Source organism: Equus asinus, chromosome 20, assembly GCF_041296235.1.
Source record: "Equus asinus isolate D_3611 breed Donkey chromosome 20, EquAss-T2T_v2, whole genome shotgun sequence".
In the NCBI taxonomy this organism is placed as follows: Eukaryota; Metazoa; Chordata; class Mammalia; order Perissodactyla; family Equidae; genus Equus; species Equus asinus.
The window spans coordinates 101,345,937-101,373,927 of record NC_091809.1 but is presented as its reverse complement, the minus strand read 5'-3'; the positions used below and the strand labels follow the sequence as shown (position 1 = coordinate 101,373,927).

The 27,991-nt window shown below is 46.9% G+C and overlaps 3 protein-coding genes across 4 annotated transcripts in view; 1 reads left to right on the top strand and 2 right to left on the bottom strand.

The window, feature by feature from the left end:
• Nucleotides 1–10,573, bottom strand: LDHA (lactate dehydrogenase A). 2 transcript variants are annotated; one of them, XM_070491283.1, is made up of 8 exons: nt 10,424–10,573; nt 7,624–7,773; nt 5,743–5,860; nt 4,604–4,777; nt 3,972–4,145; nt 2,677–2,794; nt 1,320–1,443; nt 1–738 (listed from the first exon to the last, which is right to left on the bottom strand). In XM_070491283.1, exons 2-8 carry the CDS (start codon nt 7,747–7,749, stop codon nt 574–576), a joined length of 999 nt encoding a protein of 332 aa, XP_070347384.1. In that variant the 5' UTR covers nt 7,750–7,773; nt 10,424–10,573; the 3' UTR covers nt 1–573. The 2 variants fall into 2 exon arrangements, with proteins under 2 accessions (XP_070347384.1, XP_014706628.1); XM_014851142.3 differs by lacking the exon at nt 10,424–10,573 and adding an exon at nt 9,899–10,034.
• On the top strand, nt 9,284–27,440 carry LOC123278975 (uncharacterized). Its single transcript, XM_044753093.2, has 6 exons — nt 9,284–9,300; nt 9,511–10,297; nt 12,631–12,686; nt 23,451–23,609; nt 26,917–27,021; nt 27,290–27,440. The coding sequence occupies exons 1-6, from the start codon at nt 9,284–9,286 to the stop codon at nt 27,315–27,317; spliced, it is 1,152 nt and encodes a 383-aa protein (XP_044609028.1). The 3' UTR covers nt 27,318–27,440.
• Nucleotides 26,783–27,991, bottom strand: part of GTF2H1 (general transcription factor IIH subunit 1) — a 34,676-nt gene continuing 33,467 nt past the window's right edge. The window contains exon 15 of the mRNA XM_014851141.3: nt 26,783–27,969. Within this exon, the coding sequence (XP_014706627.1) occupies nt 27,883–27,969 (87 nt within the window). The 3' untranslated portion in view covers nt 26,783–27,882. The remainder of the gene's footprint in view (nt 27,970–27,991) is intronic.

Here is a 27,991-nt window from a genome sequence, read left to right as displayed (position 1 = left end):
TCACTGTTCAAGGTTTATTTGGTGTTTTAGTTGGCATGACACTTGAATAATTGTTTGCATTATTTATATGCAGATTTTTTTTACATTACATGGCAATATACACTATTCTGATACATGTGGTACACAAGATAAGACCCTCTAGAACAGTTATGCACAAGACATGCAATACTGGATTTATACATTGCATCTCAAGATGTGACTGACTGAAGAAAAAGAAGTTGGACTAGGCATGTTGGGTGAAGGAACCAGAAGTTACATCACACAGAGTAAACACACATCTGGTGTGAAGGGAAACTGCAGCCTGTGCAACACTGGCAGTCATGCCTCCAAGGTGGCAGAACTATTTTACACCAGCCAGTTTAGGACTACACAAGGTAACTATCAATCAGCATCAGGATATAGCTGCAGGGTTTTAAGAGCCACTCTTACGTCTAACTTTAGGAAACGGATCTTGCTCCTAGGTTATCTTAACATTACTGCTTCTGTCACAGGTCACATAAAAAGGACAATGTGCACAACCTCCAACTAAAATCCTGTTGCAGCCTAGACAGTGAAGTGGTACATCAGAAGACTTTAAAACTGCAGCTCTTTTTGGATCCCCCAAAGCGTATCTGCGCTCTTCTTCAAACGGGCCTCTTCCTCAGGAGTCAGAGTCACCTTCACAACATCTGAGATTCCATTCTGTCCCAGGATGCACGGCACACTAAGGAAGACGTCTTCTTTTATTCCATAGAGACCCTGCAGACAAAATGGAAAACATTTTACGTTTTGTTTATGAATTCTGGGGTCTCCCAAGACTTGCATTCTCTACAATTGTCAGGCTTATTTAATACAACTTAGTAAGTAGAAATTCCTTGCCACGTTTCCAGTTAGGAGGTAATAAACATATAAAAGGAAGTCATTAAAAGAGCAGCAAGATTTCCATTCTAAAAGAAAATCCAAACCACTGCCATTATTCATAGCACTTTCCAATTTTTATTGTCTAACCCTTTGGTGACTCTAACTTGAGTGTGATTTCTGTTTTTCCCAAAGGACAGAGATCTGTTTCTTTGATGGTGTTCCACCTATCTCAGCATGATTGAAGAGTTTTTCAGTCAAGAAGTTATCAAGTAGCTATGTGCTGAACACAGTGCTAGTGGGCATTGATCCTAACGCCCCACCAAGTCTTTTCGAAAAAGAAAGTTGCAGGTGCGTTAATTTATTTGACTTAAATCAATAATTGAGGACTTACATTAATCTAATTGCTTTCTCAGAAGAATCTTTTTTAAAGAACAGGAAATAATAGCATTCAAGTGAAACGTATCAGTACATAGACCCACCTTAATCATGGTGGAAATTGGATGCACTCGCCTAAGATTCTTCATTATACTTTCTGCCAAATCTGCCACAGACAGTCCAATGGCCCAGGATGTGTAGCCTTTCAGTTTGATCACCTCATAAGCACTGTAGGGTAGGGAAGAGCAGGGGAAGGTATGAAAAAATAGGGTGGGAGAAACAGAGAAAAACAAAGCTTTCACTGAACACACGCTGTATAGTAAACAATGCCACAAAGTCGCATTATATATACACCTAAGAGTAACCCTTGCAAGGTAAACCAGGACATTATATATAGGGATGTTCAGAACAGTACCGTTAGGAATAGCAAAAACCTGGCAACAAGCCCAGTGCTCTCCAACAGGGGAATGGAGAAATTGTGGTATCTTCACATACAGTGAATACATCCCATACAGTGAAATATTACACAGCTGCCAAAACAAACAATTATAGCTACATGCAACGAAAGAGATGATTCTTTAAATGTATTTAAAATGTAAAATATTGAACTTTAAAAAGCAAATCCAAGAAGATTACATTTAGCATGCTTGACTCAGGATTATTTCAAGCAGGGAGAGGGTAGGGGGACAGAGGAAAGAGTGGGAGAAGGAGCAAAGAACTCACTCATCCCCAAGCACCAACAGACTAGTAACTCCAACCCAACAAACACTGCAGTTAGTAGACAGCTATTGGCAATGTTTCTTGGGTTGCAGGGTGGGTTCACAGATTTTTATTTAATTAAACAAATACAAACAAGAGGGCTTTGCCTAGACCAATCAGGATTCATCATTCAATTCTATAGACCTGAGGTCCACACACAACCACATGACTTATAATAAGTAAATAATTCCACCAAGTTGAAAGCTGGCTTGTTTCAACAATTTCTAGCAGTTAATACTAATTTACATTTTTAGCACCATTACGAGTCTAGACATTGCTTAAACTTTATAACCATCTGAATAAACACGAAGCAGCTGTGTTTCTATTCATAAAGACGATAATAGGAACTTGGATTTAAAAATTCTTATTCCTAGAATGAATCCCACATGCTGTGGAAGTAAAGACGGCATCTCAAATCAGGTAGGCTTAATCTAACTTGTTTTATCTTAATAGTTCGCAATACGAGCACAGAAAGATTTATCATACTATAAATGGAGAATTATGGCAAAAAAAGATAGGCTGTAGCACAAATACATGTCTATAATTTTTAATACGTTTACATCTGTTTTATAGTATGATCTTTACCAAAACTTCAGAAAACAAGTTCTCTGACAAAAAGTACTCAAATGCAAATGATATTAAACTTTTTTAAAAAATAATAAATTTTAACCTTCCACATTGCCAAATTATGAGATCTATTACCTGTCAACCACCTGTTTGTGAACCTCCTTCCAGTGTTCCTTATCTGCATCAGTGCCTAACTCAGGGTGCAGATTCTTCAGGGAGACACCAGCCACGTTCACTCCACTCCAGACAGGCACTAAAAGAAATAGTACAGGATATACTTACTTCCATGTACCACCCAGCAGACCAGTAATTCTGACCCATTTTTCTAAGTCTCTTTTCTTATCTGGGGAGGATTACCCCCTTTTGGTAGATGGTAAAGACTACCAATGCCCTTATTTCTAGATTTTCGTTGATTAGATTATATAAAACTAACAAGTTTCACTATATTCAAACCTGTTTTCTTAACCTATTGGGATATTTAATCCATATAAATTTGAAATATAAAGACAGTATGAGATCATAAGGAGAATTTTCTTGGCATAAGGAACTGAGAACTCTGCACAAATTATCCAATCTTTCAGTTGTGGGGCTGGCCCAGTGGCATAGCAGTTAAGTTCACACGTTCTGCTTCTCGGTGGCCCGGGGTTCACCAGTTCGGATCCCAGGTGTGGACATAACACCACTTGGCAAAAGCCATGCTGTGGTAGGCATCCCATGTATAAAGCAGAGGAAGATGGGCATGGATGTTAGCTCAGGGCCAGTCTTCCTCAGCAAAAAGAGGAGGATTGGCAGTAGTTAGCTCAGAGCTAATCTTCCTCACAAAAAAAAAAAATCTTTCAGTTGTGATAATAATAGAATTTTTTTGATACACTCTATTTGGATTGGCTGATTTTTTCAGGGCCAAGCAGTTCAAGTCAAATATAAACAGCTGTGATATTAAATGACTGAGGTCATCCTAAGAACTATCATCTTATTTATTATGTCCATTGTAAGAAGCAAAAGAAATTTCGTTCCCCATCCCCCATGCCATAAAATGTCATACAAAATGGCTAAAATCTCAACAATTCTTAGCACATAATTATACCAAAAGATAGATTTCTGGGATCCATACTACTCTGACGAATGGATATCTGATTTTTGCTCTGATTTAATACTGAAACTCCTGTCAATATTTTTTTGGGTGTTTTTGGTGAGGAAGATTGTCCCTGAGCTAATATCTTTGCCAATCTTTCTCTATTTTGTATGTGGGATGCCACCACAGCACGGCCTGATGAGCAGTGTCTAGGTCTGTGCCCAGGATCCAAACCTGTGAACCCCGGGCCATCCAAGCGGAGCACGCAAACTTAACCACTACCCCACTGGGTGGGCCCTCCTGTCAATATTTTACACAATCTTTTTGAAAACAAAAAGAGAAAACAAGTCATGCTTACCACTAGAATCTCCATGCTCCCCAAGGATCCACCCATGACAGCTTAATGGGTGAACTCCCAGCCTTTCTCCCATTAGGTAACGGAACCGGGCTGAATCCAGGTTGCAACCACTTCCGATAACACGGTTTTTGGGAAAGCCGCTTATCTTCCAAGCCACATAGGTCAAGATATCCACTATGAATAAAACATTTAGGCAAAGACAGTAGGTAAATCATTAGATACTGATTGGTTACTCAAGATACATGGCTCTGTATGGATCTTGATATTGATCATCACAAATCGATATGTTTGTTAATATTTTTAAACCTGTAAACTATGGTATAATACAGCGAATATATTAAGTATTCAAGAAGTGTAGCTGAATGACAATAAACTGTGCATCAATAACACATTATTCATAAACTTATCCCTTATCCGAGATCTTCTTGGGCAAGTAACTAATTTTAAAGTTCCAACTCCATTTAGAGGCATTGTATCCCCTTTTATGTTTTAAACTTAACTATTTTACAAAAACACAAATCCAACTTCAGGAGAAAAATGAAAAATATGAGCAATAGATATGTGTATACAGAATATGACATAAACCGTCAGTTTTACTCCAGCTCAGCTACTTATGCAATTAAAAGCCTCACCTGGATTGGAAACAACAAGCAACTTGCAGTTTGGACTGTATTTTACAACATTAGGAATGATGAATTTAAAGATGTTCACGTTACGCTGGACCAAATTAAGACGGCTTTCTCCCTCCTGCTGACGTGCCCCAGCTGTGATGATAACCAGCTTCGAGTGTGCAGTCACACTATAGTCTAGACAGAAGGGAAACAAGAAGCAGATTTAGGCCTTTAAGAGAACTCCATTACCCAGCCAGCAAAAATTTGTTCCATAAACTTTTTTTAATGGATAGTTTCATCAGTGTTTTGTGTAGGTGGCAGATGAATTCCCCCAATGATCCCCAGACTCCTCCTTTAGTTTTTGGAGTTTTATCACTGTGGCCACTTACATGGAGGAAGAGTATGTCAACACCCTCCTTATATTCTGGTTTTAGTCACCTTGTGACTTTATGTAACTAAAATTGGGAGGCACTGGAAAGAATCAAATGAGATATAGCCCCCAGTTTTTTGCTACCTGAGCTCAGTGCTTACACTCTTGCACACTCCTATTTCTACTTAACTACTTGTCATATCAGCCCAGGGACAGGCCTTTTGTTTGTTTGGTTTTTTCTCAAAGCAGAGGCAACTTTATACTTATTAAGCATGTTTTGCTTCTAGTTACCCTGTGGCACAGGATGGTTAACCCAGGGATGAGGACAAGGAAGGGAGCCACCTACTAGCTAAGTTGTCGATGATTTTCAAGTGTCTAAACAAACACCATTTGGGCCCATGTCCAGGTTTCCTGGCTGGTGCCCATAAATGTGAAAAGGTCAAGCCAAGAATATCTGCTGAAGGGGCTCATTTACCCTATTCTTAACCCTGCGTCAGTGTGTGAAGGGAAGTGGGGGAAGTAAGTATATTTAATTTAAATATTTGAAGCAGTGTGGTTAAATATGGACCTAAGGAGCTTTACTAACTACTTTCCACATCATAGACAAATTGGATTTCCTTTTCAAACCACTTACTAGAAATTGAAACTTTGGTATCAATAGGTACCAACGCAAAATTATTCAAAGGCCCTCTTATCCTGTATAAAAAAGAAAACTTTGAAGAGCTAGGAATTCAAGCCTGGTAAGAATTAAGTCTAGCATGGACCACAATATAAACTTGTTGAAATCAACCTTTGCCAGAGACAATTTTTGGTGTTCTAAGGAAAAGGCTGCCATGTTGGAGATCCATCATCTCTCCCTTCAATTTGTCTTCAATGACATCCACAAGAGCAAGTTCATCAGCCAAGTCCTAAAAGACATAAAATTTTTAATTAAATGGAAAATTGCTACTTCCAAATTTTTAGAAGGGCATGCAAAATTTCTATACTTCTGGCATAGGAGAGTTCTGCTACTTTATGAGTATCAGGGCATACCTCAAAGTAGAGACAGGACTCCATTTAAAAGCTGACTAACACATAGGAAGAAATACTGACCCTTTCTCCAACCCTCTCTCCCCACTGGAGCAACCTCTGCGGAAACTCCACCACCACCACCGCATAGAGGCAGAACACCAGATTGGCAGGGGTTAGAATAACATCCAATTATGTAAAACTGCTCTATTTACTCTCAAATTCAGTTTTACACATTGACTTTAGGTTGTTATTCATTACATAGGTGATATTCATCAGTATTAAGACTTGGAATTAAAAAGTGATATTCTGGGGGTGGGCTGGTGGTGCAGCAGTTAACTGCGCACATTCCGCTTCCGCGGCCGGGGGTTCATCGGTTCAGATCCCGGGTGCCGACATGGCACCACTTGGCAAGCCATGCTGTGGCAGGCATCCCACATATAAAGTGGAGGAAGATGGGCACGGATGTTAGCTCAGGGCCAGTCTTCCTCAGCAAAAACAGGAGGATTGGCAGCAGATGTTAGCTCAGGGCTAATCTTCCTCAAAACAAACAAAAAAAAGTGATATTCTGGATCATTCCCATTTATGTCTTCCATATACTAACGAACACTAACAGTTTTACATAAAGATAGATCTATGCATTGCAAACTATTGGTGAAAGATATCAGTTGAAGCTATAAAAGTTCATAAAGGCATCTCAGACCAGGAGCACCAACAATAGCTTTAATACAAACGGGATGCATACCGTTAAAGCAGAGGTTACACTAGCTGAGATGCAGATCTACCTTCAATCATCTACAGTATAATGAGTGCTCTGGCAGTTACTCTTATCCACACGAGTTAAAGGGCATCACAGGAAAAGATCATAAGTGGTTCACAGGTGTGGGAAAAACAGGTGGCATCCATCTCTGATCGAATGGGTAAGGGGTAAGAGTAGGTAAACCCTGTGGGCTCTCCTAACAGCACATAGAGAGCAACCTGTGTTGTTCTAAGACCTCTGCATAGCTCATTTCTGTCTTCAGTCTTCTCACTTCAAACCTTTTCTGTTCAGAACCCAGAATTCACCATTTCACTTCTATTAGGAATTCCAAATCTGAATTTCAAATATTTTAATATTGTAAGCAGCCTCGATTTCTTTTTTATATAAACCAGGCTTGACTACTGTAAAAAGTTTTCTGTATTCATTCACAAGTTCTTTTTCTAATTAAATTTTACCTCCATAATTTGTACCAAAATTGCTATCCAAGGGGTGGGGGCAGTAGGGATTTGCATGAGAGCAAGATTTTAAGATTTTCCATTCAGTGTGATTTTAATTTTAGCACATGTATGTATCATTTTCAATTCAAAAATTACCTTAAAATAATTTTAGCTGGTTAAAGGCATGGACTCTTCTTTTTCATTTGCAGGCAATTAATGTATGTTAATACAGCACAGTGAATTTAAGGAACTGGGTCTCCAGTCTAATAACATTTTCTTCTTTTAGTTCAGATACTCTTTTACTATAGCATCATGTTTCAAAAGTTTGTTTCACATAAAGTTCTTTGAATGAGCGCATAAACTAAATATTTGTGTATACAGTGTGTTACAGTTCTTGGGGAAGGGAGTGGGGCGATGGGTGGGGTCAAGGTATCCTTGGCTTCCAGAGCGATGGGCTCTCACTTACCTTCATTAAGATACTGATGGCACAGGCCATACCAACAGCACCAACCCCAACAACTGTAATCTTATTCTGGGGGACATGTTCTTCCTTAAGAAGATTCTGAATCAGCTGATCCTTGACAGTTGCCATTTTGGACTTAGAACCAGAAGGAATCTAGAGGGAGAGAAACAGGCACTGTCACTGCATCCCCTTTAAATGAACGTTTATTAACCAAAGCTGTTACTTCTTTCTGGGTACTTGCCACTAAAAATCACAAGGGATGAGTAAAAAGGGAGAGGAAAACACCCTCAAGATAGCTAAAGGAGAGTCGAAAGGCCTAATGCCAGGCTCTGGTCTCGCTAGGATCTTGGTGTGCAGGACCTCACCTTGGCGTGGAAAAATAATATTGACGTTTGGGTATAAGTAAAGCCTCCTGAGGGCTCACTCATCGTGGCGAGTTAACCCCAAGCGGGGCTGCCCTTTCCTCAAACAAGACCAAGGGAGCCGCACGCCCAGCTCGACTCCAGTCACCAGGCCTCCTGCCAAGCCTCTCAAGGAAGGACCAGAGAGGTTCGTGCGGAAAGCGCCATCAACCGCTTCCCGGTGGCGCCGGGGGTGCCTGCGTGAGCTCTGCTCATGCGCGCTCCCTCGGTCCCCCCGCCCCCGAAGGGGCGGAGATCAGACCAACAGCTGGGTCCGCAGGAGCCGGCGGGTTTACGCTCCACCCAGCCTGGCAGCCGCCCCTCCCTCCCCCGCGCCCACGAAACTCGCGCGCATGCGCATTTCAGAGCGTTGGGCTAGCACCAGAGCAGTCTAGTAGCTGCTGGCCATTGCGAGGTTGGCAGTGGCCCCGACGCCGATAACTAAGATGCCCCGCCCGAGAGCGGAGACGATAAGGAACTCTCCTGCTCCCCGGGTCAAAGGGCCTGGGCTCAGACTCAGATTTTAGTGCTCCGAAGCAGAAGCCAACAACGTGAAGCCCGGCTGGCAGCCACGCGGGCCTGGCACGGAGCCGGAGCCAGACTTCAGGAGCAAAACCAGGAACTGTTAACAAACCCGCAGGGAGGCGCCTCGTGTGGATTCTGCTGTGATCCTGGTTGCAGCGGCATGAGGCCCAGTATGAGGAAATTCTGTCAGTACAGGAAGTGTAGAAATAGCTGCAGAGGCCTGAGGCCTGGAGCCCTAAACTTAACACATACTTGGTGGACCCTCGATTTCCAGAGCCGGGGAGGGGGGCTTCGACTCTGCGAATCCAACCGTGCGCTGCGTTCACTGGAGAGATGATCACAGGTTGTATCCCGAAAGCACCACCCCAAAAGTCTGGACACCGCCCCAAAGGGCAAAAATATCCGAAAGGACTTCCGGGCAGGCAGCCCACAGTCCCCATGCTGGAACCGGGTCTCTCCTTACAAATCTCTGCTATTTCTAGACAGCCTTGTAAGGTTTCTGCAGCCTGGCCGGGGGCAGGGAGGAGTTCTTCCTGCAGAGACCTCCTGGCTTCACCAAAACCTAAGCCCCGGGCTCCAGCACTCCCTTCCATGTGGGGACACGGGTGGAGGAGGGGCCCGGCAGAAAGAGGGTCTACTCCCCAACTCTGCCACCCACTCACTGTGACTTTAGAGATACCCTAACCCTCTCCCAGCTTTAGGTTCCTCCATTCTTCAAAACGAGGGAGTGGTACCGGATGATAGACCGTCCGAGGTGAGGAGGGCTGAGACCCTCGCCGCTTCATCTTTGCATGCACCGTGCCTAGCGTAGCGCCCGATACATCAGTAGCTGCTTAATAAATCTAATTTGCGCAAAGAGCGCTCATACTCTGCAGGCAGCAGCCGCGCCCGTGCAGCCCACCTCTCGAGAGTCCTAGGGTTAAAATGCGACCCGAGCGGCGCTCAGCGGCTTTCTGGCTTCCAGGAACCCGCCCCAGACTGCTGAGCTCTTTCAGCTCCATGGGCTCCGGAACCGGACCTCGAGTTCTCCGCCCTTTGCCGATTTCGAGCCCGGAGGTATGCCCCACCCTTCGGATTTGTCATCTTGTCCTGCATCCACCCGGACTTTTGACCCCAGGTTAGATGAGGCCACCTCCTCGGTTCCCCAGCCCGGCCAGAGGCCACAGTGCCCACTTAGAGTAAAAGCAGGGTGCGGCAGGCTCCGAGCCCACGCGTGGCTTGGGCCACCGCCTAGGTCTCCAGACTGTGCCTCTGGGAAGCAGCACCTACACCCCCCCGGGAGCAGGGACCCCTTCGCGGGCAGCTCGCTCTCCCGCCGGCGCGGGCGCAGTGCGCGCCGGGCCCGACCGTACCAGGAGTGCACGTCGGGTGGGCAGGCGAGGGTCGGCGGCGCGCGGCGGTGGATCCGGACTTGGCGGCAGCTGCTCGGGTATTCGGAGTGGGGCGCGGGAGGGGCCTTAAATGGAACCGCGCGGCTGACGTCAGGGGGGAGCTGGGAGGACGTGCGGGAACCCACGTATGGGTCGGGCTGGGGGCGGGCTCCGAGCCGGGCGGGGCAGTGGAGAGGCTCCGGCGGCGCGCGCAGGCGGACCTGGGGCAGGCGAACAGACCCACGTGCTCTGGAACGTCTACACTGCTGCCCAGAGCCACGCTGTCTCCGGCCACAGAAACGCCGGCCAGAGCCACCAGCCGGAGACCGGCCGACCCTCAATTTCCTCTTCCGTAAAATGTGGAGGTTACTCTCGAGGAAGGTACCATCTGAATCTTCACCGCTGTTTCCCTTAGTCCAGAGCAGCTGCTGGCCCGTAATAGGCACTCGACAAATATCTGTTGAAAGAAAGACATTGCTTAGCACAGCCTGAGTCTGTTCTCCTTACCTAAGTCGAGTGATCTCCAAAACTTGACGCCGTTTCTCCCCCTGCTCCTGAGCTTTCCAAGTCTGCTAACCCACAGCGAGGCCTCAGCCCCTCTTGTCTGTGCTCCCTACTGCCCCACCCCGGCCAGCACCCCGCGTCCCAGCCACACCCAAGAACTCTCCGGTTTTCCTGTTTTCTACATAGCACGTTATTTTTACCTCTGGGTCTTTGCTCACGCTGCTTCCTTTGCCTGGCCTGCCTTCCTCCTCCATCTCCTCTTTAAACCATCTTCTTGTGGTCCCCCTCCCACCCCACCCCAGACACGCACACCCCTCCCTCCTCTCTGCTTCCACCGCGCTGGTCTGGACATCCTCAACCCGGCTTGCGTTCCAGGTGTGTGCGGCTCTGCTCTCCTACCTGATACCCAGTCTCCCAAGCTTCCTGTGAATCAGTCTACCTGCCTGCACCTGGGGCACCACCTCAGCACCCAGCTCTGAGAAGGATCCATAATTGTGGGTTTTGAAGGGAAAACTCTAACCTCAGCTCCAGAAAAGCGGGGCATCTCTCTAACATGTCTTCGCAGTTTTCCCATCCCTCTAGGATGCCCAGAAACCTAGGCTCTCACCTCAAAGTAATAGCTGGAGGGGCTGAGGGCCGGGTTCCCAGGGCTGGGCATTTTTCAACAGTGTCTGTGGTTCCTCAGTTTTTGCAACACTGTCCTCAGTCAGTCAGGGCTGGGCCCCTGTCTGCTAGCCAATGGACCACAGCTGCTGGCAGGAGGAGGGCAGGGCACCGGGAGCCGAAGTCGGGCTGGGGAGGCAAGTAAGAACCCTCACCAGGAGGGCTCTGGGTTGACCTCTGAGATAATTGAGGCAGAGAGTTCGCACTCCCCTAAATGAAGGCATCTATCAACAGCTCACTCCAAGCACCCTTTCCGCTTCTTATGCAGAACAGTAGCCTCGACTTAACTCTACAAATTCGAATAAAATAAGTTTACTGGGCACCTCCTATGTGTGAGGCGGCAAGCTAGGCAATCCCATATTCATCTACACTTTAATTCTTTGGAGTAGGCACAGTTATCCCCATTTTTCAGACAAGAAAACCGAGACTCAGAGAGAGAAGTGACTTTGCCAAGGTCACAAAGCTAATGAGTGATTTCAGCTGGCACTTTAACCCAGTGCTGTCTGACTCTAAAGCCTTTGATTTTTTCCTCTACAGGATGTTATCCCTTCCCTCCCCCCGACCCCCCCCCCCCCCCCGGACTCTGCAGAGGTCAAGAAATATTGTAGGGGGTCCAAGCCAGTCCTAGGCTCAGAAAGTTCAGTTTTCAGTGAGAGAGAGTGGATGCCAGTGGGAATCTCTGCCTGTCTGCTGAGTGGGAACTTCAGTCTTCTCCCACCCTCAGACTGCAACTTGAACCGCTGGTTCTCCTGCTTCTCAGGCTGGAATTCATACATCGGCCTTCCTGGGTCTCCAGCTTGCAGATGGGCGATCGTGGCCATTTTCAACCTCCATAATCACATGAACCAATTTTTTATAATAAATCTCATTTTCCATTTCTCTGGAAAACCCTGACTAGTACAGAAGCCTGACTAATACAGTTTAAACAGAAGAATGTCTGTGCTAAAGCCAAAGCAGAGGGTGGGCCCCATGAAGTGGGTCAGGAAACACTGTTTTAGAGGGCAGAACCGGCTTCTCCACCTGACCGAGTGTTTTATTAGTTTTTTTATTTGCCTTTTATTAAAAGGCAAAATCTCACAAGATGATGGTTTGACTAGGGGACCAGCTGGCCTCAGAGAATGAGTGGTGCTCAGCACCCAATATAAGCTTTTCCTGGAGTGGATCTGGCCAAAGAATCATGTCCAACCAAAACACAGCGCTGAGTCCTTCCTTCATGGAGTAATGTTTTTTACGTTCCTCCCAAGACTATTCAGTGACTCCTCATTCAGTGGCCTCCAGAATCAAATCTGAATTCCTTGGAATGGCTCAGTAGGCCCTCCAAGATCCAGTGCCCACACCCCTTCTCTGGCCTTATCTCCTGTTTTCCTTCATGCTTCCTATATGCCAGTCCCAAGGCTACATGCCGTGTGCTTCCACCTGGGCAGCTCCTTGAACCCGAATGTTCTCCCCCTTGCCACCACCCCTGCCCACCTGAACCCACATCTTCACAGCTCCAGTGCTGTTACTTGGGCTTCATGTTAAACTAATGCTTATTGTTCTCTCACTAGATAAGCTCTTCATGGCTAGAAACCTCTTCGTTCATCTGCATATCCCAGCGCATACAGTAAGTGTATTTTGAATTAAATGCGTACCATGTAAAGGGCACTGTGCTAGATGCTGGGGATACAGAAATGAATAAGAGCAATTTATAAGCCTTCAGAGACTTCACCATTTAGTGGAGGAGAACAATAGCATCCCCCTCTGTAGTTAAAATACAAGACAGAGGGGCCGGCCGGGTAGTGCAGTGGGTAAGTGTGCATGCTCTGCTTCGGCGGCCCGGGGTTTGCCAGTCTAGATCCCGGGTGCGGACATGACACCACTTGGCAGGCCATGCTATGGCAGGCATCCCACATATAAAGTGGAGGAAGATGGGCATAGATGTTAGCTCAGGGCCAGTCTTCCTCAGCAAAAAGAGGAGGATTGGCAGCAGTTAGCTCAGGGCTAATCTTCCTCAAAAAAAAAAGTTATAAAAAACAAAAAACAAGACAGAATGTAACACTGCCACAAAAGAGGGAGAAAAAATTGCTCTAGCATTCAGAGGGGAGAGAAGTCCCCCTCTGGCAGGGGATACCACAGAAGGCTTCCTGGAAGAGGTAGCATCTGAGCTCAGCCCAGAAACAGACTTTAACTGGTGAAGATCAGGTGTTCGGAAAGCAGAGAACACAGCATGAGTAAACGCCTGGAGGCAGGAAATTCAAAGTGTGTTTACTGAATCTTTAGCTTTAAACGCCAGGCTAAGAAATTTAGGGGGTTCATTTTTTTGTTTTTTCTTTGTCGGTGGAAGTCACTGCAGTTTTTGAAGAATGGGGGAGATAGGGTGAAAGCGAGGTGGTTGAGAGGTCATGGAAAAAGGGGCACCTTGTTTTGTAATCGTCAATGGATGCTCAGAACCTACACAGCTCCAGTCACATCACACAGAATGCATGCTTCTCCGACACACCCTGCACAGCCCCGCAGCCCCTCTGAACACTTGCTGACAGCCTGACTTTTTTCACCTTTTCTGTGGTCACAAGGCTGCTGGCCTTCATGAGTTGCAGGGCCTAAGATGCAGATGGCCATATCCATTTCTGTCCCTGACAGGCCAGGGCCTGCTCTCCCCCTTGCATCTGGCAAGAGAGCAGCCGTCTGCCCCTGGGAAACTGCTTCATGTCACCCCCAGCCCCATCCATCTCTCATACGATGGAGTGGAAGCTGAGGACTCCACCCGACTCCTCCAGTTCTCCTGGGGGCCGTCTCTACTGGTACCCCTTCCGTCTCCTCCCCTTCTCCAGGCTGGGCTCATCCTCAGGTGCTAGGTGCTGCCTCTGTTTCCCTTTTTGGCTTGGACTGTCATTCCCTCAAGAGTTCATTCCTCACACATCCCCTAACAGAATCCACCTCAGAAACTCTGGATTCCCTTTGCTATAGATCGAATATTTGTGTCCCCACACCCCCCAATTCATATGCTGAAACCTAATCCCCAAAGTGATAGTATTTAGAGGTGAGGCCATTAGGAGGTGATTAGGTCACTACGGTGGAGCCCTCATGAATGGGGTTAGTGCCCTCATAAAAGAGATGCCAGAGGGATCCCTCACCCCTTCTGCCATGTGAAAAAACAGTGAAAAGATGGCCGTCTATGAATTTGGAAGTGGGCCTTCACCAGACACCTGCCAGCGCCTTGGTCTTGGGCTTCCCAGCCTCCAGATCTGTGAGAAATAAGTTTCTGTCATTTATAGGCCACTCAGTCTGGGATGTTTTGTCATAGCAGCCCAAACAGACTAAGGCACCTTTCCAGCCACTTCTACCGCAGGAAAGAAATAAGAGCTGAGCCCTTTTCTCTCCATCCTCCACTGACAAGGAGTTAGGCCTCAAGCTTTCCATCTCATTGACAGCTTCCAAGGCAAAGAGCAGAATATAAGTGGCTTCTGAACTGAGGGCCCCAAAATTGGTGCTGCAGAGGGAGTCCCAAGGACACTCCAAGCAAAAGTTCCCCAGTGTGGGCACCAACAAGCAGAAAGTGTCCCTTATCTAATCAGGCTAGGAGAGGACTGTGGGAAGCTGTGACAGCCTTTCCGTCTGACACCCTGGGCGGCAAGGACAGTGACGGGCATGGCTTAGCAAAGCCATGATGAATGAGCAGCCTGGAGGAGAGGCAACATTGACCTGAGGGTCAGGACAACTGGGTTCTTGCTCCGGCTTTGTCATGGACCTCTGGGTGGCAGCCACGTTTCCTCTGCAGCCTCAGCATCCTGACTGTAAACGCGAGAGAGTCTCTCTCTTCCAGTTCTGACATCCAGGGGGGCTCTGAGTGAGTCAAGCTCTGTACACTCCTTCATTGCTACAATTGCTTGGGCCTCAGAGCAAAGCTGCCTCCATTCTGGGAAGTGATGAGTGTTCCTCCTGGGGTAAAGGTAGACGGTCAAGGAAATGACCCTTCTCATAGCAGCAGGAAGTCCAGGCCTAGCATTCTCTTGTGCCCCATGTTAGCTCCAAACTGGGTCCAAAATTCCCGAGGCACTGGTGAGTGCTGGAATTGTTAATAAAAACAGTCTCAAAGGGCTTTGAAAGCAGACTCCTGATAACAGGAGCCCATCTCTCTCTGATTCCTGTGTAGATACGTTTAAACCTTTAAATCTTACCAAATGGGGAATTGCATTCCAAGCCCTAACTCAAAAAAGAAGGGTAGTTTCCTGTAAAATTCCAAGAGGATCAAAGCCATTGCAAATGTGACTACAGCCAGAGAAGTCCGTTTGGAATTTCCTGGGGCTAGAGCGTGAGACCAGGGTGGAGGTCTTCTCAGCGGTGCAGCTGCTGGCTGGAGGGCACCCTCACTGAAGTCTGGGTCTGTGGGCCCTGGGTTTTTGTTTAAACGGCTGGACACAGCCACCCATCTAGCTACATCTCACAAAGCAAGTTCTCCTGGAGAAGGAGGCTCTCTGCCCTTATTCGAGCCTGTTCTGAGGACCGTGGCCTGAAAAGGTAGTCCCACCTCATTTTTCTGGTATACCGGAGGGGGTTCTGGCTCCAAGGGGAAGCCTGGGATTCTGTTAAGAGGAGCAAAGGAAAGCTCCCTGGACCCCAGGAGGGATCTCAGGTTGTGGTGAGGCCAGTGCAGACATGGAGAAGGCCCCCCCACCCGCAGCCAGAGAAAGCTCCCTGGGTCCTTCATTTGTGTGTGGGTTAGGGTGGCTTTCATGTCCATTTTCTCATGGCATGTTCACCTCAACCAGGAGGGATAAGCAGAGCAGGAATTTTTATCTCTTTTACTGGTGAGACTACTAAACCTCAAAAAATGTAATTGCCTCAGGGGGCAGGCTGGTGGTATAGTGGTTAAATTCCTGCTCTGTGCCTGCCAACCAGGGTTCATGACCTGGCTCCCCGGCGCGTCCTACGCACTGCAAGTCAGGCCACGCTGTGGCAGCATCCCACATGAAATAGAGGAAGATTGGCACAGATGTTAGCTCAGTGGCAATCTTCCTCAAGCAAAAAGAGAAAGATTGGCACAGATGTTAGCTCAGGGCCAATCTTCCTCACGAAAAAAAAAAGAACAAAGTAATTGTCTCAGGCCTCACAGCTAGTAGGCAGCCAGGTGGATTTCTAGCTCCGGGACTAGTTTTCCTTCCCCTGCACCCCTCTGCCCCTCTGTCTTCCGTGGGGTGCCTCCCAGCCTGGAGAGCAGTTAGGCCTTTGCTCCTTGGATATCAAAGGGCGAGCATGATAGATATTCCCTCATGGCTGCAGGAAGGTGCAGGGGCTGCCCACTGGGCTGCACCAGGGCCCTATCTGACCAGCCTCCCTGGCATGCCAGTAGCCTCGCACAGCCCACGTGCATGCAGGGCCAAGCTCTGCCCTTTGTACAAACACACTTGCAGCGTCAGGCTCTCTCAAAGGACATGTTAACTTAGCTCACCTTCCAGTTTTAGCCACAGAAGGAGTGAAAGCCTAGGAGAGGCCTCACAGCCTTGGCCCCCTGTCCCACCGGCCTCTCACCCCTGCCCCTGCTTTGCTTACACTGCAGGGCCTCTCAGCAACCCTGTCTGGCCCACAGGGCAAATGCTATGCACACAGTGGGGAACGAGGGCTCGGAGAAGGGAAGGGAAGCGCTCTTGCCTTCTGCAGTGGTGACTAAGGGGCCAACCTCCGAACTAGTCTAGTGCTTTCTCCTCCACACCAGACCAGCCTGGGCTAGTTCCTGGCACTGTGGGTGTGGCTCTTACTCCCGTCTCTGACTCCTGGGGTTTTTCCACTGTATCAGAACTTCTTCCAAGAGCCCTTGCTTAGGGTTGGCAGCGTGGTAGTAAGGCCTCACTCTGCAGGAGGCCACACTCCAGCCATTAAAGCTACAGGATTGGGGGGAGGCCTCCTCGGTGGGGCACTGTTTTCACAGAACTCTCAGCCTCAGCCTCCTCTCCAGCCCCCTCAGCTGCAGGATCGTGATGTCACAGACTCTCCCCCGAAGCCCAGCTAGTTCTCAAGCAACCAAATTTCTCCTCCTCCTTTCCTAAGGGAGGCTGCCTGTCAACCACAGATGGGCACAGGCTGTGCCAGCATCTGCATGGCAACCAGGGGCCACAGCTTCCTACCTTGGGTGACAATCGAGAGCCAGCGCCCTTGGAAGGGCTCCCATGCAGAACCCAGGAGGGCTGACTGTCCTTGTAGGCCCATCACACCCCAGGGTCGTCACTGCGACTTGGGAACAGCCTAGGGAGGCAGCCCAGCTGGGTTGCCCTGGAAGACTTCAGACTCAGCAGGAGTTCTTTGAGAAAGGTCCTGAAATGAGGCCTGCGGAGAAGGCCCTCCTTTGGAGCCCAGCCCTTCCCTCCCACATGGAATCACTCCTCAGGGCAGGCTGCGGGGCTCTGTGGTTAGACCTCCTTCAGGGCAGTGGGTGAAAGTTGAAAATTCCGCAGTATGTTAGCTGGCTTTAGACTTTGCTCTCCCTGGCAGAGGGGGTGGTGGCGCAGGAGATAGACTGTAATGGATGAGGCAATACTCTCAGTTCTTGCCACCCTTACCCCCAAAATGGCCCTTGGGGCTGTTGAGGAGCTGGCAGGCTCTCAGCCAGGTGGGGTATTTATCAATGTGGAGTCAGAGACCCGAGGGGGAGGGAGGGCAGACTTGCTTCCCTTGTCGGCTCTCCTCATGGAGTGTGGGGGCCGGCACGGAGCTGACCTCACCGCCACAATCTCGAGGACTGGGGAGGCGTCTTCAGAGGGACTCTGTTTCCAGGAGACAAGCAAATCCGAATGCAAAGTGGCACTGATCCTGGTTCCTCCTGCAACTCTTCCCAGCCCCCTGTGCACGCTGCTTCCAAGAACAGCGCTGGGGGCAGAGCACGGGAGCGGGCCTGCAATTCAAGTGCACAAATAACGCGCCAGGCAGAGTTCACAGCCTCCCCTGCTCCCCAGGGCATTCCTTTTCCTGTTCAACTTCTTTTCGCAATCTGGAGGGGAGTTGGTCTTTGCTCAACTTGTTTTGGGCTTTTGCAGAATCAAGAATACCTGGTCCAGGAAGACTATAAATAGGACGGTAGTATGGAGAAGGATTGGGTCTGCACGCGGTTAATCTGCGTAATAAAGAGGAAGAGAAATTGTCCCCAGGAAATTTGGCAGGCAGTGGGGGTGGGAACTTTGAACAGCGTTGCCTTAACTTGTGCAGACAAATGAAAGCGATGAGATGGGACAGAGGATTCTCGGTCGGTGCTGCTGTGGACGTCACTGTGGTCTCCGCTCTCACTTTGCCCAAGGGCGAGCCAAGGATTTGAACTGTTCTGAAATGACTTGTGATTGCAGAAGGGTGCTTCTTAGTGCTGGGAGACCAAACCTCGTGGGTCCGGACGCTGGGAGGATTACAGTAATAATCACCCCCGTGTTTCCCAAATATCGAATATGTACCCAGCACTCCTACCAAGCCCTTGGAATGCATTATCTAATTTAATCCTCACCACTACCCTGTGGAGTAGGGAACATCATTATCCCCGTTTTACAGAAACAGAACTGAACCTCAGGGAGATAAGGGCCCTTGCCCAAAGTCACACAGCCAGAGGTGCTGTAGCTGGGCTTTGAAGACGTGAACTGCAGGTGGCACCTGGGCAGGCTCCCTGCGTGGCGACCAGCAGCTGCCGCCCTGAGTAGCAGGGTCCACGGGGAGTTCCTCAGGGGCTCTCAAGGCGATTGCTAGGCCTCGCTGAAGAGGGCTCTCCGAGGGAGCCGCAGACTCTAACTGATCTGACGAAGCAGAAAATCGATGAGCTTTACACGAGGCATCTCTGCACAGAGGCTGCTCCCTTCCGGATGTGAGCAGCAGGAATGTGCCGGGGGCAAAGTGATCATCTAGGGCAGCTCCGGACAGCCTGTTTGTGGGCCGTTTTGTTAAGTCCTGGGGGCAGAGAGGGTGGGGAACACAAAGCCCAGAGTGACCCCCCCTGAGGAGGCCCTATCTCTCTCTCTCCAGGCCTTTCAGAATATAGACATCTCCCTCCAGCCCCCACCACTTGGAGAGATGCCCTCCACATCTCCTATGGGGCCGGGAGGGGCACACAGCAGGGCCTCCGTTGGCGCTGCGCCAAACTTATCGCCCTGCAGGAAGAGGGTCTCAGGGGGAACCGCAGATTTGGGAGCCAGCCAGACTGGGGTTCAAACTCTGACTCTGCTCCTACAGCCCGTATGTTTCTGGGCAAGTCACATGCTAAGCCTTTACGCAGGGGTGAAATAGGAAAAATGATAGTTCCCACCCAGCAGGTTTAATGCAAACAAAATGACTTGGTACGGAGGAATTGCTCAGTAAACCGTATTCCTGTCTCAGGAAATGAGCTGAGGAGAGAGGCAAGTTTGTGGTCACTGTTCTGACCATTTGTTTCCTCTATTTTGGACTGCAATTGTTCAAGGAATTCTTCCTGGCCCTGCACCCAGGCCCAGCGTGACCCCTTCTCAGGTGAGGGCTGTTCCAGAACCTGCATACAATGCCTGCCTTCTCCAAGTTTTTTTTTTTTTTTTTTTAAAGAGGAATGCTTCATGACAGTACTATAGTCAGTTCCATATACAGGGCTGGGCTGGCCATGGGGGTGCTACCGGTTTCCTAGTTCTTTATGGTGTCTTTGGTCTATGACGTCAAGCATATGGGTGTTTCTAGACACCCTCAGTTGGCCATGCTGCCTGGCCTTTGTCACACGCTGGCTGGTCTGATCCCTGCGTGGATTCAGAAAGGGAGGCCCTGGCCTCCCTCAGTTTGTTTTTCTCACAGGCTGGAAAGAGAGGCAGCTGTGCAATGTCCAGACAGAGCAGAGGGAAGCACAAGTCTCCGGGGGACAGGCTTGCTGTGTTTTTCCCCCACTGTGGCTCTTTGCTTTGGCCTCACACTGCCCTGGGTTTGACTCCTGGCTCTGTCACTCACTATGAGAACTTAGGCAAGTTACTTATCTCGTGGAGCCTCTGTAGAATGGGGATAATACTGTTTTCATAGGTCTCTGTGAGGTTTCAATGCAAAGCTCTGGGCACCCAGTAGGTGCTCAATAAATGTTAGCTCCCTCTTCTGTTGTGTCGGGGCATTCTGGAATGTTGAATTGAAGATACTTCATGGGAAGCTCTCGAGCCCAATCTAAGAAGAGGGACAGCCCCGGGAGCCAAGAGAGACCTTTGATCCCACCTGCTTTCCAACCTGCCCTGCCTTGTCTGGGCTGGAGCTGTTCCAGGGCAGTTCTGAGATGAGTGAGCAGCCAGCTGCCCTCCCGGAGGCTAAGAACTGAACACTCCAGCTAACTGTCAATTGCCAGCCCCTCCCATATGCTCAGCCTGCATCTCAGAGCAGCCAGAGCAAGGTGCAAAGGAAGGGAGGTCCCTGGGAGCAGAAGAGCAGCTCTAAGGGAGAGGCGGTTTCCACCAGGTGTGCTTTACTTTTCTGGGTCACATCCTCTGCAGAGAGCCTCTCGCAGCTGGGAACCAGCTAACTCATACCAGCTAACTCATTCCACAGAAACAAAGAGTGATTTCTGGGAGGGAGGCCCACACTGGGCAATCCTTAGTTTCCATTCCAGCTTGGGGACCAGGAGGCAGAAGAGCACAGGTCCCAGGGCTATTTTGGAAAGAAATGTGCTTCCTAAGTCTCCTTTCTGGATCATGTAGCACTTGCTAGCTGCAACTCAGCAGGATTAGTGTTTACCGAATTTCAGTCATTGTCACAATGTCTGCCATTCCTGAATAGCACCTATACTATTATTTATTCAAAACTTTTGTTTAAATTGACTCACTCTTTTACTTATTTACTCACCCTGCTGTGGGCTCTGGGGGGCTGGCCTGAACAAACCACACAGCAATGGTGTTCCACGCCCTCTCCCTTCACTGGAGATTGAGAGAGAGGGAGAGTGAGACGGAGCCCTCGCTGTGGGACCATGGACCGGCTGTGCTCCTTAACTCCTGTCAGGGTCTCTCTTGTCTCCTGGTAACCACTTCTTTCCATCGCCTTGCAAGGCCTAGGCCTGGTAAGTTGGGTACTGCACTTCCTTACGGCTTCTCTGTCCTCTGCCCATTTGTAAATAATCCCTTTATTAATCTCCTCAAATTACCCAATTTGAGGGTGCCCTTTGTTTCCTCCCAGGACTCTGACTGAAGCACTAAGCAATACCTACATAACCAGAATGGTAGTGGGACAAGAACTCTAAATCCTCTACTTCCCTAACAGAATGTCGGCAGATTAAAACAACAATGGTAAGTTAAGAAGGAATGGTACAATAAAAGCTAAAGGAGTTGACAGTCCTAGATTCTGTGAAGAGGGAGTCAGGAGCAGGGAGCAGTGGCTTGGTGGATGTGATGTTTTAGTATATACCTTTTAGTGCTTTGGACTTTTAAAATTAGGAGCATGTATAACCACTAAAAAACAAAATTAATTTTTAAAAAGCCAAATGTCAGGAGTTTTGAAACAGGACAGTGAAGGCCCTTTGAATTCTGCTGAGGATCTAAGCACATAATGGTGCTTAGTGGTACCAAGAGCAGAGATTGCAGCCTGTGTCTCTCTCCCTAGCGGCTTCAGATCCAAGACTCCGTGTTTCGTTGCACTTCAGGAGAATGAAGCAGTCCCTCAGCCTCAGCGCCATCTGTGATTGTCAGTGTGCGGCCTGACAGAAATAAAATAACTCTCCCTCTCTCCATTATTTATAGCAGGTAGAAGAGAAAGTTCTAGGCAGCCTGAGCAGGGTGAGGAGACGGGGGTAGGTGGAGAGAGGTCAATAGTTCCCAGATGCACAGATCTTGCCTTTCACAGCTGAGTTTGAATCTTAGCTCTCCACTCCCACGTTGCAGTCAGGGCCTTGCAGAAAGTCACTTCACCTCTCGAGCCTCACTTTATTCTTCAGTGAGCTCCAGGAGGGCACGGTCTATTCTCCCCATCATCTAGAATAGCGCCTTTTCATGACTGGGGACTCTCTAAGGTGGGGCTGTTGCATAGCAGGAGCTTGATAAATAATTGTTGAATGAACCCTAAGGATTAAATAAGAATGTATATATAGCACAGCAAGCACTTGGAAAATAGATCTAATCAATATTAGTTTCTTTTTTTTTTTGAGGAAGATTAGCCCTTAGCTAACTGCTGCCAATCCTCCTCTTTTCGCTGAGGAAGATGGGCCCTGAGCTAACATCCGTGCCCATCTTCCTCTACTTTATACGTGGGATGCCTACCACAGCATGGCTTGCCAAGCGGTGCCATGTCCGCAGCTGGGATCTGAACCGGTGATCCCCGGGCCACCAAAGCTGAACCTGTGAACTTAACCAATGCGCCACCGGGCCGGCCGTAGTTTCTCTCTCTTACTCTCTGCCTCAGCTCCCTATCAGTGTTGATATTCTATGCCAACCTGAGTCAATAAGCTTTGAGCTGAAGGCTGGTAATGGTAAATAATAGTAATAAACAATAGGAAGAACATTTATTGAATGCTTAACTTGTGCCATGAACTATTCTAAGAGCTTACATTTACCAGCTCATTTAACTTTCACAGTACATCTATACGTACTATTATTATGACCATATTTACAGATGAGGAAACTGAGGCATGGAGAGATCAACTAGTCGCACAACTAGTAAGTGGCAGGGCTGGGATTTGAACCCAGGCAGCTCAGCCGTAGAACTTGAGCACTTAATCATGTGAGTTATTTACTAATCTAGTCATGTAACACAGAAAATGGATCACTGTTATGTTTTTAAAGAAATTCCTTCTTGACTAAGCTATAATTGTGATAAGCAACTGCCAAGATGTCAAATCACCATATTTAGGTCTGGGCATATGCTAACTGAGGCCCGTCATGACCTCCTTCTCAAGAGAAGCCCTCTGCACCTACTGAATCAAGTTTCAAGGTTGCTCTCCTGCTAACTCAACATATTTTCAATGGTTTTTCTTTTAGCCTGAGTTAGACCCCAACCTCTATTTAGCAAGTAGTTAAAAGATAATAAGGTGTGCTTCCTCTCCCACTCCCACCAAGAAAATGGAAACCTTTTGTCCCTAAATATCAAACATAAGCTATGAAATGAAACAGTAATTGACAGTATCCTATCACTTGCAGCTGTCCTCTGACCTGTATTTTACATCTTACATCCCAGGCGAGAACACAGAAACATTCTCTTCATGTTCCCAAGTGAGTGGAGAGAATTTATTTTATAAATACTGAAACCGAAGTGTGAAAGCAGTCATAAGAAATTTAATTTTTTTTAAAAAGTTCCTAATTTGGAAAATGAAGGGCACCACAAAAAAGCGAGTATTAATCTCTTAAAGATGAGCCATGAAAATCATATCCGGGCAGTTTTTTGGAGGTAAAAGTACAAAGGAAAGCACTTTTACTGTTCTTTGAGGGAATTTTCTTCCATTTAGGTTTCTAAACAATGAAATCAAGATGTGCAGCCTTTCTCTGTGTGGCTCAGTGACCACCTGTGTCGGCATCAAGGACAGCAAAAACAGCATTCATTGCATGCTGGACTCTGCTCCAAGCGCCTTATATACCTCATGTTACCCTCACAATGACCCTATCAGGTAAGCACTACTGTGAGGCTCATTTTATAGATGACTTGTTCAAAGTTAAACAGCTAGTCAGCTATGCAGCTGGGATTTGAACCCAAACAGCCTGGGTCCAAAGGCTGTGCTCTGAAAGCTCTGCTATACCACTCTCCAGTGCTGCTGGGGCTGCCCTCAGTCCTGGAAAAGCCTGAGGGAACACTCTACTTTCTCTACTCCTTCTCTCTGTGGGTCTAAATGTTCTTGGGTGATAAGGATCTGACTGCACATGTAAAATGCCAATGAGTTTTTGTATTCAGGCCAGGCATAGCCTGTTCTCATGGATAACCAGGTGCCAGAATTAGTACCCTAATAAATAGGACCAAAATTCACAAAACTTTGGCTTACAGAAATAAGACCACAAATGGATTCTCCAAGGAGATGAGCCCCATTGTCAAGGTTTATCTTAAAGGGCATGGATGTATACACAGATATCTATTTGTCAGAAAAATCTCAGCTTGTAGGTTAGAAAAAAGTAATTAAGTGCATAGAAAAATGTCCAGAAGACGATGCCCTAAGAGAGGAGAGTGAGATTTGGGGGTAAGGGGACAGAAACATTTTCTATTTTATATACTTCAGTACTATTCAAACCTTAAAAAAATGATACTCCTATACTAATTTTTTAAATGGACATTAATAGTCGGTGACCTTGTTTGTATCATTCCCTTTTCACTGCTGTGTTCACCACTTAGCTACTAGAACCAGAGAGAAATACATTTGAATAATAAAGGCTTTTGAACCTAGTGAACCTGAATTTGACATTTCTGTGATTGTAACTAGCATATAATTGTCTTGTTTTTTAATCCAATCTGAAAATCTTTTAGAGTGCTCAGCCTTTTTGCATTTAACGTAATGGCTAATAAGTTGGGTTTAAGTCTATCATCTTGCTATTTATTTCTATGACTACAGATAAGTAAAATTTAAAATTTAAGCCAGAATTTATCTTATACTTCAACTTCAGCCTACGCCTGTTACCAGCCATCCCAGCAAACACAGCACGTTGCCAGGTGGCCAGAAACGGTATTGGTTTTTCATGCAGTATTTTTAGGGGGAGTGGGAGGAGCCGGGTTTCTGGCTCCTCCTCAACAGGTGCAATTCCACGTTTGTCATATTAGGCATTGCGAAAGACCATGCAACCAGTGTTTCGTGGCTGCAAAGTCTGTATTCCAAAGTCTTTTCTGTGACTTTAATACACACTCAAGCAAGGATATGGACTACACACTAAGGCTGATCCAGGTTCTAGGCAATGCTCCAGCTCCGGACAACTTAAGAGCTGAAAATTCCCCTGGCTTCAGGAACTGGGAGAACAGCTGAGTCTTGAAGAAGCTAAACTGGGAAAGGGCAGAGGTAATGCACTGAGGAATCCCGAGCAAGACTTGACACTGGAGACAGCAAATCTAAGTTTAAAACGGGCAGTCTTCCATCCCAGGGCCACTGTCGGCTCCAGATGGTATACGCACCGCAGGAAATCACTTTCCAGATTAAACCCTTAGCTTTGATGAGTGGGTTCCGAACCTTTCTAGATACAGACGTTAAAGCATTCTTTTGTTTTCCAGACTGAAGTGGATATCACAAGGTATCCTACTCATTTTGCAGTGGAAGTCCGAAGCAGACTAGCACTAATGATTTTATGCTTCTTTCCAGGAGAAACTCATTCTCCTAAGGCAGGACATGCTTTCACTGTATCATCACGTTTTACAGATCTGGGATAATGGGACCCACTAGGCAAACTAACTCCATAATGTGACTTGCCACAAAAGCAGCACAGGACACAATCAGAGGCAGGAATGACAGACAGGGCAGTCAAAAGGGAAAACCAGGCGGTGGAAGCCCAGGCGGGGGAATAAAAGCTTCCAACTTCAGCAGCATCTTAGAAGTGACTGCACAAGTTTAGCAGTTTAGGGTAAAGCCCAGCTCTGCCACTTACTGGCTGTATGAATTTGGTTAAATTACTTAACATCTAAAGCATCTCTGATCTGCACAACCACCTGTGGCACCTAGCCGACTCACTGGCGGCTGTGAGAAGGAAGTGAGACTCAGCAGGGGAGGTGCTCGGCACAGTGCTGGGTTCACAGAAGCCCTCAACCACCAGTGGTGCTGGCATTTTCCAGGGGAAGGTGGGGCCACAGGGGCCTAAACGGCTGCCAAAGTTCATTTTCAACCCTAAGGATCAACTATGTCAAATGCAAGCTCGACATGAAGGTGAGAGCTCTCTGGTAAAATCTCCCTTAAGTCCTTCACTCCCTGAGACTTGGTCACATACCTTACTAATGTCTTTACTCAGTGCCCTCTTTTCTATTTGCCTGAAGGCCACTTTAATTTGGACCTACCTTCCGGTGTGGATTGTTGCAAAAGCCTTCTAGGGTTTGGCCTTCCGAACTGCCAAACTTTTTATCTAAAACAAAACCACCAAGCAAAAAACCCTCATAAAAAAAATGGTTCAAAATTTTCTCTGGGGTCCTTGACGCCTAATGGGTAAGGTCTGAATTTCTTACCTTGGCATCCAAAGCCAATCACGACCTGAATTAAATGGATTTTCTCAGCGTCTTATTTGTCTCTCCCAATCTTCCCGTCTAACAAACACACTGTTCCCCTAACACACTGGGGTCTTTCAAAGCCTTCACACCTTCATCACACTTCCCCTATTCAACTTCAAGGCTTAGCTAAAATGTTACCTCTTACCTCCACCCAATTCCCCCAAACGGTTTCTCCTTCAGGCTCCATTACATGTATAACTTAACCTTTAACAGACCACTCAACAGAGCATTTCATTTGTTTCCATCTGCCTTTCCCAACAGACACAATTTTCTGTTCCAGACATTGCCCATCCGCTCCACTGCTATTGCTTCCAGTAGCTGCGGTCATACCTTTGAAAAGCACTTGGTAAAACCGTAAGGAATCGGGGCTCACACCATTACTACACTGATCTGAAGCAGAAACGAGGGGACTGAAGCAGAGTGATGTTGCCTCTTTCCTTTTACCATTTAGAATCTGAACAGGTTTTTGACCTGTTGTAGCCATTAAATGAATGATAACCAGCTTGTAATAATGCCTTTAAAAAAGATAAGTAGCCCTCGAACCCACCCAAGTAAATATCACACAAAAGGAGAAACCACAAGATGTGTAACAGTTAAAAGAGTATCTGTAAAAAGTTTTACTTTTTTCTGTAATTTTTAATACAAGACATCTAAGGTCTTAAACAGTGAGTTGATCCTATTAGGAACAAAATATACCGCAAATTCCAGAAACAAGAACGTATCTTTTTTTTTTTTTTTTTTGCATTTAGGCTTTTCAGTCACTATGCAATGATTATCGATTCGCCAAGGACAGGAACAGTCAGATACTGGAGAAAAAGAGATATGAGAAACATCTTTTATTATTTTCTAAAGAGGTGAAAATAAGATTTTTTATATTTCTCACATAAGATTTTTAAACTCTTAAAAATGCAATTTCCTCTTTTCAAAGCACATGCCATCTTAAAAAAAAATCTTAGCAATGTACATTTGCACTCAAAGTAAAACATGCAGTGCCATTGTCTTCCGACAAAGTTCTGCATAAAAACCCCACGCGACCTCCTGCAAATATGTTCCCTCTTTATCATTTAGGGACTCCAAACCACAAACATTCAGTGCAATATTTATTGTTTCTTATTTCCGTAGGAAACACAGGATCAACGATGTCTTCTGACTACAACTGCTTCCTGATGGTTGAGCGACAGTCTCCCTCTGCTTTATTTTAAAATACTCTAACTTGCTGATGTAAGGTACAACTAGAATTCAGTAAAACTTGAGGATCCAAGTGGAGGATGGAGGAGAAATACTTAAGGTGTACCCTGTGCCATAAACTTAGGAAAAAAATTTACACAGAAAAAAAAACCCAAAAAAACCTCAGATTTTATCAATGCACCCTTTTAAAAAGTGTTTTTTTTTTAAATTTCTGAAAGCAGCTTAATGTGAATCAAAAGCAGTTCCTGAGTCACTGCAGTAAACAGAGTCTTTTTAAAATATATATAGATATTTGCAACTTAGCTCATTTGGTTTCGCCTTAGTTTACCTCCCCAGCTTTTAATCACAGTTCCTTCCTTCTCAGTTCACAAGGTGCAAGTACAACAGCATCAGCTCCAAGAGTCGGCGTGGTGCAGATGTTTCTCGTCACTTCTGTGTGATCATCTGCATGTCTGTCAGGCCAGGTTTCTAGAGTCACTGCAGGTCACAGTTCTCTCAATCTCACAAAACCTGTGAGGCCAGACACTTCACGTTTTCTTCATCAGACGCCGTGACTGCCACGTGTGGAGCTTGTTATAGGCTGTCTGGAGCATCTCTTCTATGTGACTTACCAACTGAAAAACACAGCAAGACACT

Bases quoted from the DNA above. Each gene is read 5' to 3' on its own strand.
- LDHA (XM_070491283.1), bottom strand. From the start codon at position 7,749: ATGGCAACTGTCAAGGATCAGCTGATTCAGAATCTTCTTAAGGAAGAA. The intron at 4,778-5,742 runs GTTGATTTCAAC...CCTTCTGTCTAG, and splicing joins AAAAATTGTCTCTGGCAAAG to ACTATAGTGTGACTGCACAC. The intron at 739-1,319 runs GTGGGTCTATGT...TTTTGTCTGCAG, and splicing joins CAATTTCCACCATGATTAAG to GGTCTCTATGGAATAAAAGA.
- LOC123278975 (XM_044753093.2), top strand. The intron at 10,298-12,630 runs GTACCATCTGAA...TTCTCTCACTAG, and splicing joins GGAGGTTACTCTCGAGGAAG to ATAAGCTCTTCATGGCTAGA. The intron at 27,022-27,289 runs GTGAAAATAAGA...TTATTTCCGTAG, and splicing joins TTTTATTATTTTCTAAAGAG to GAAACACAGGATCAACGATG.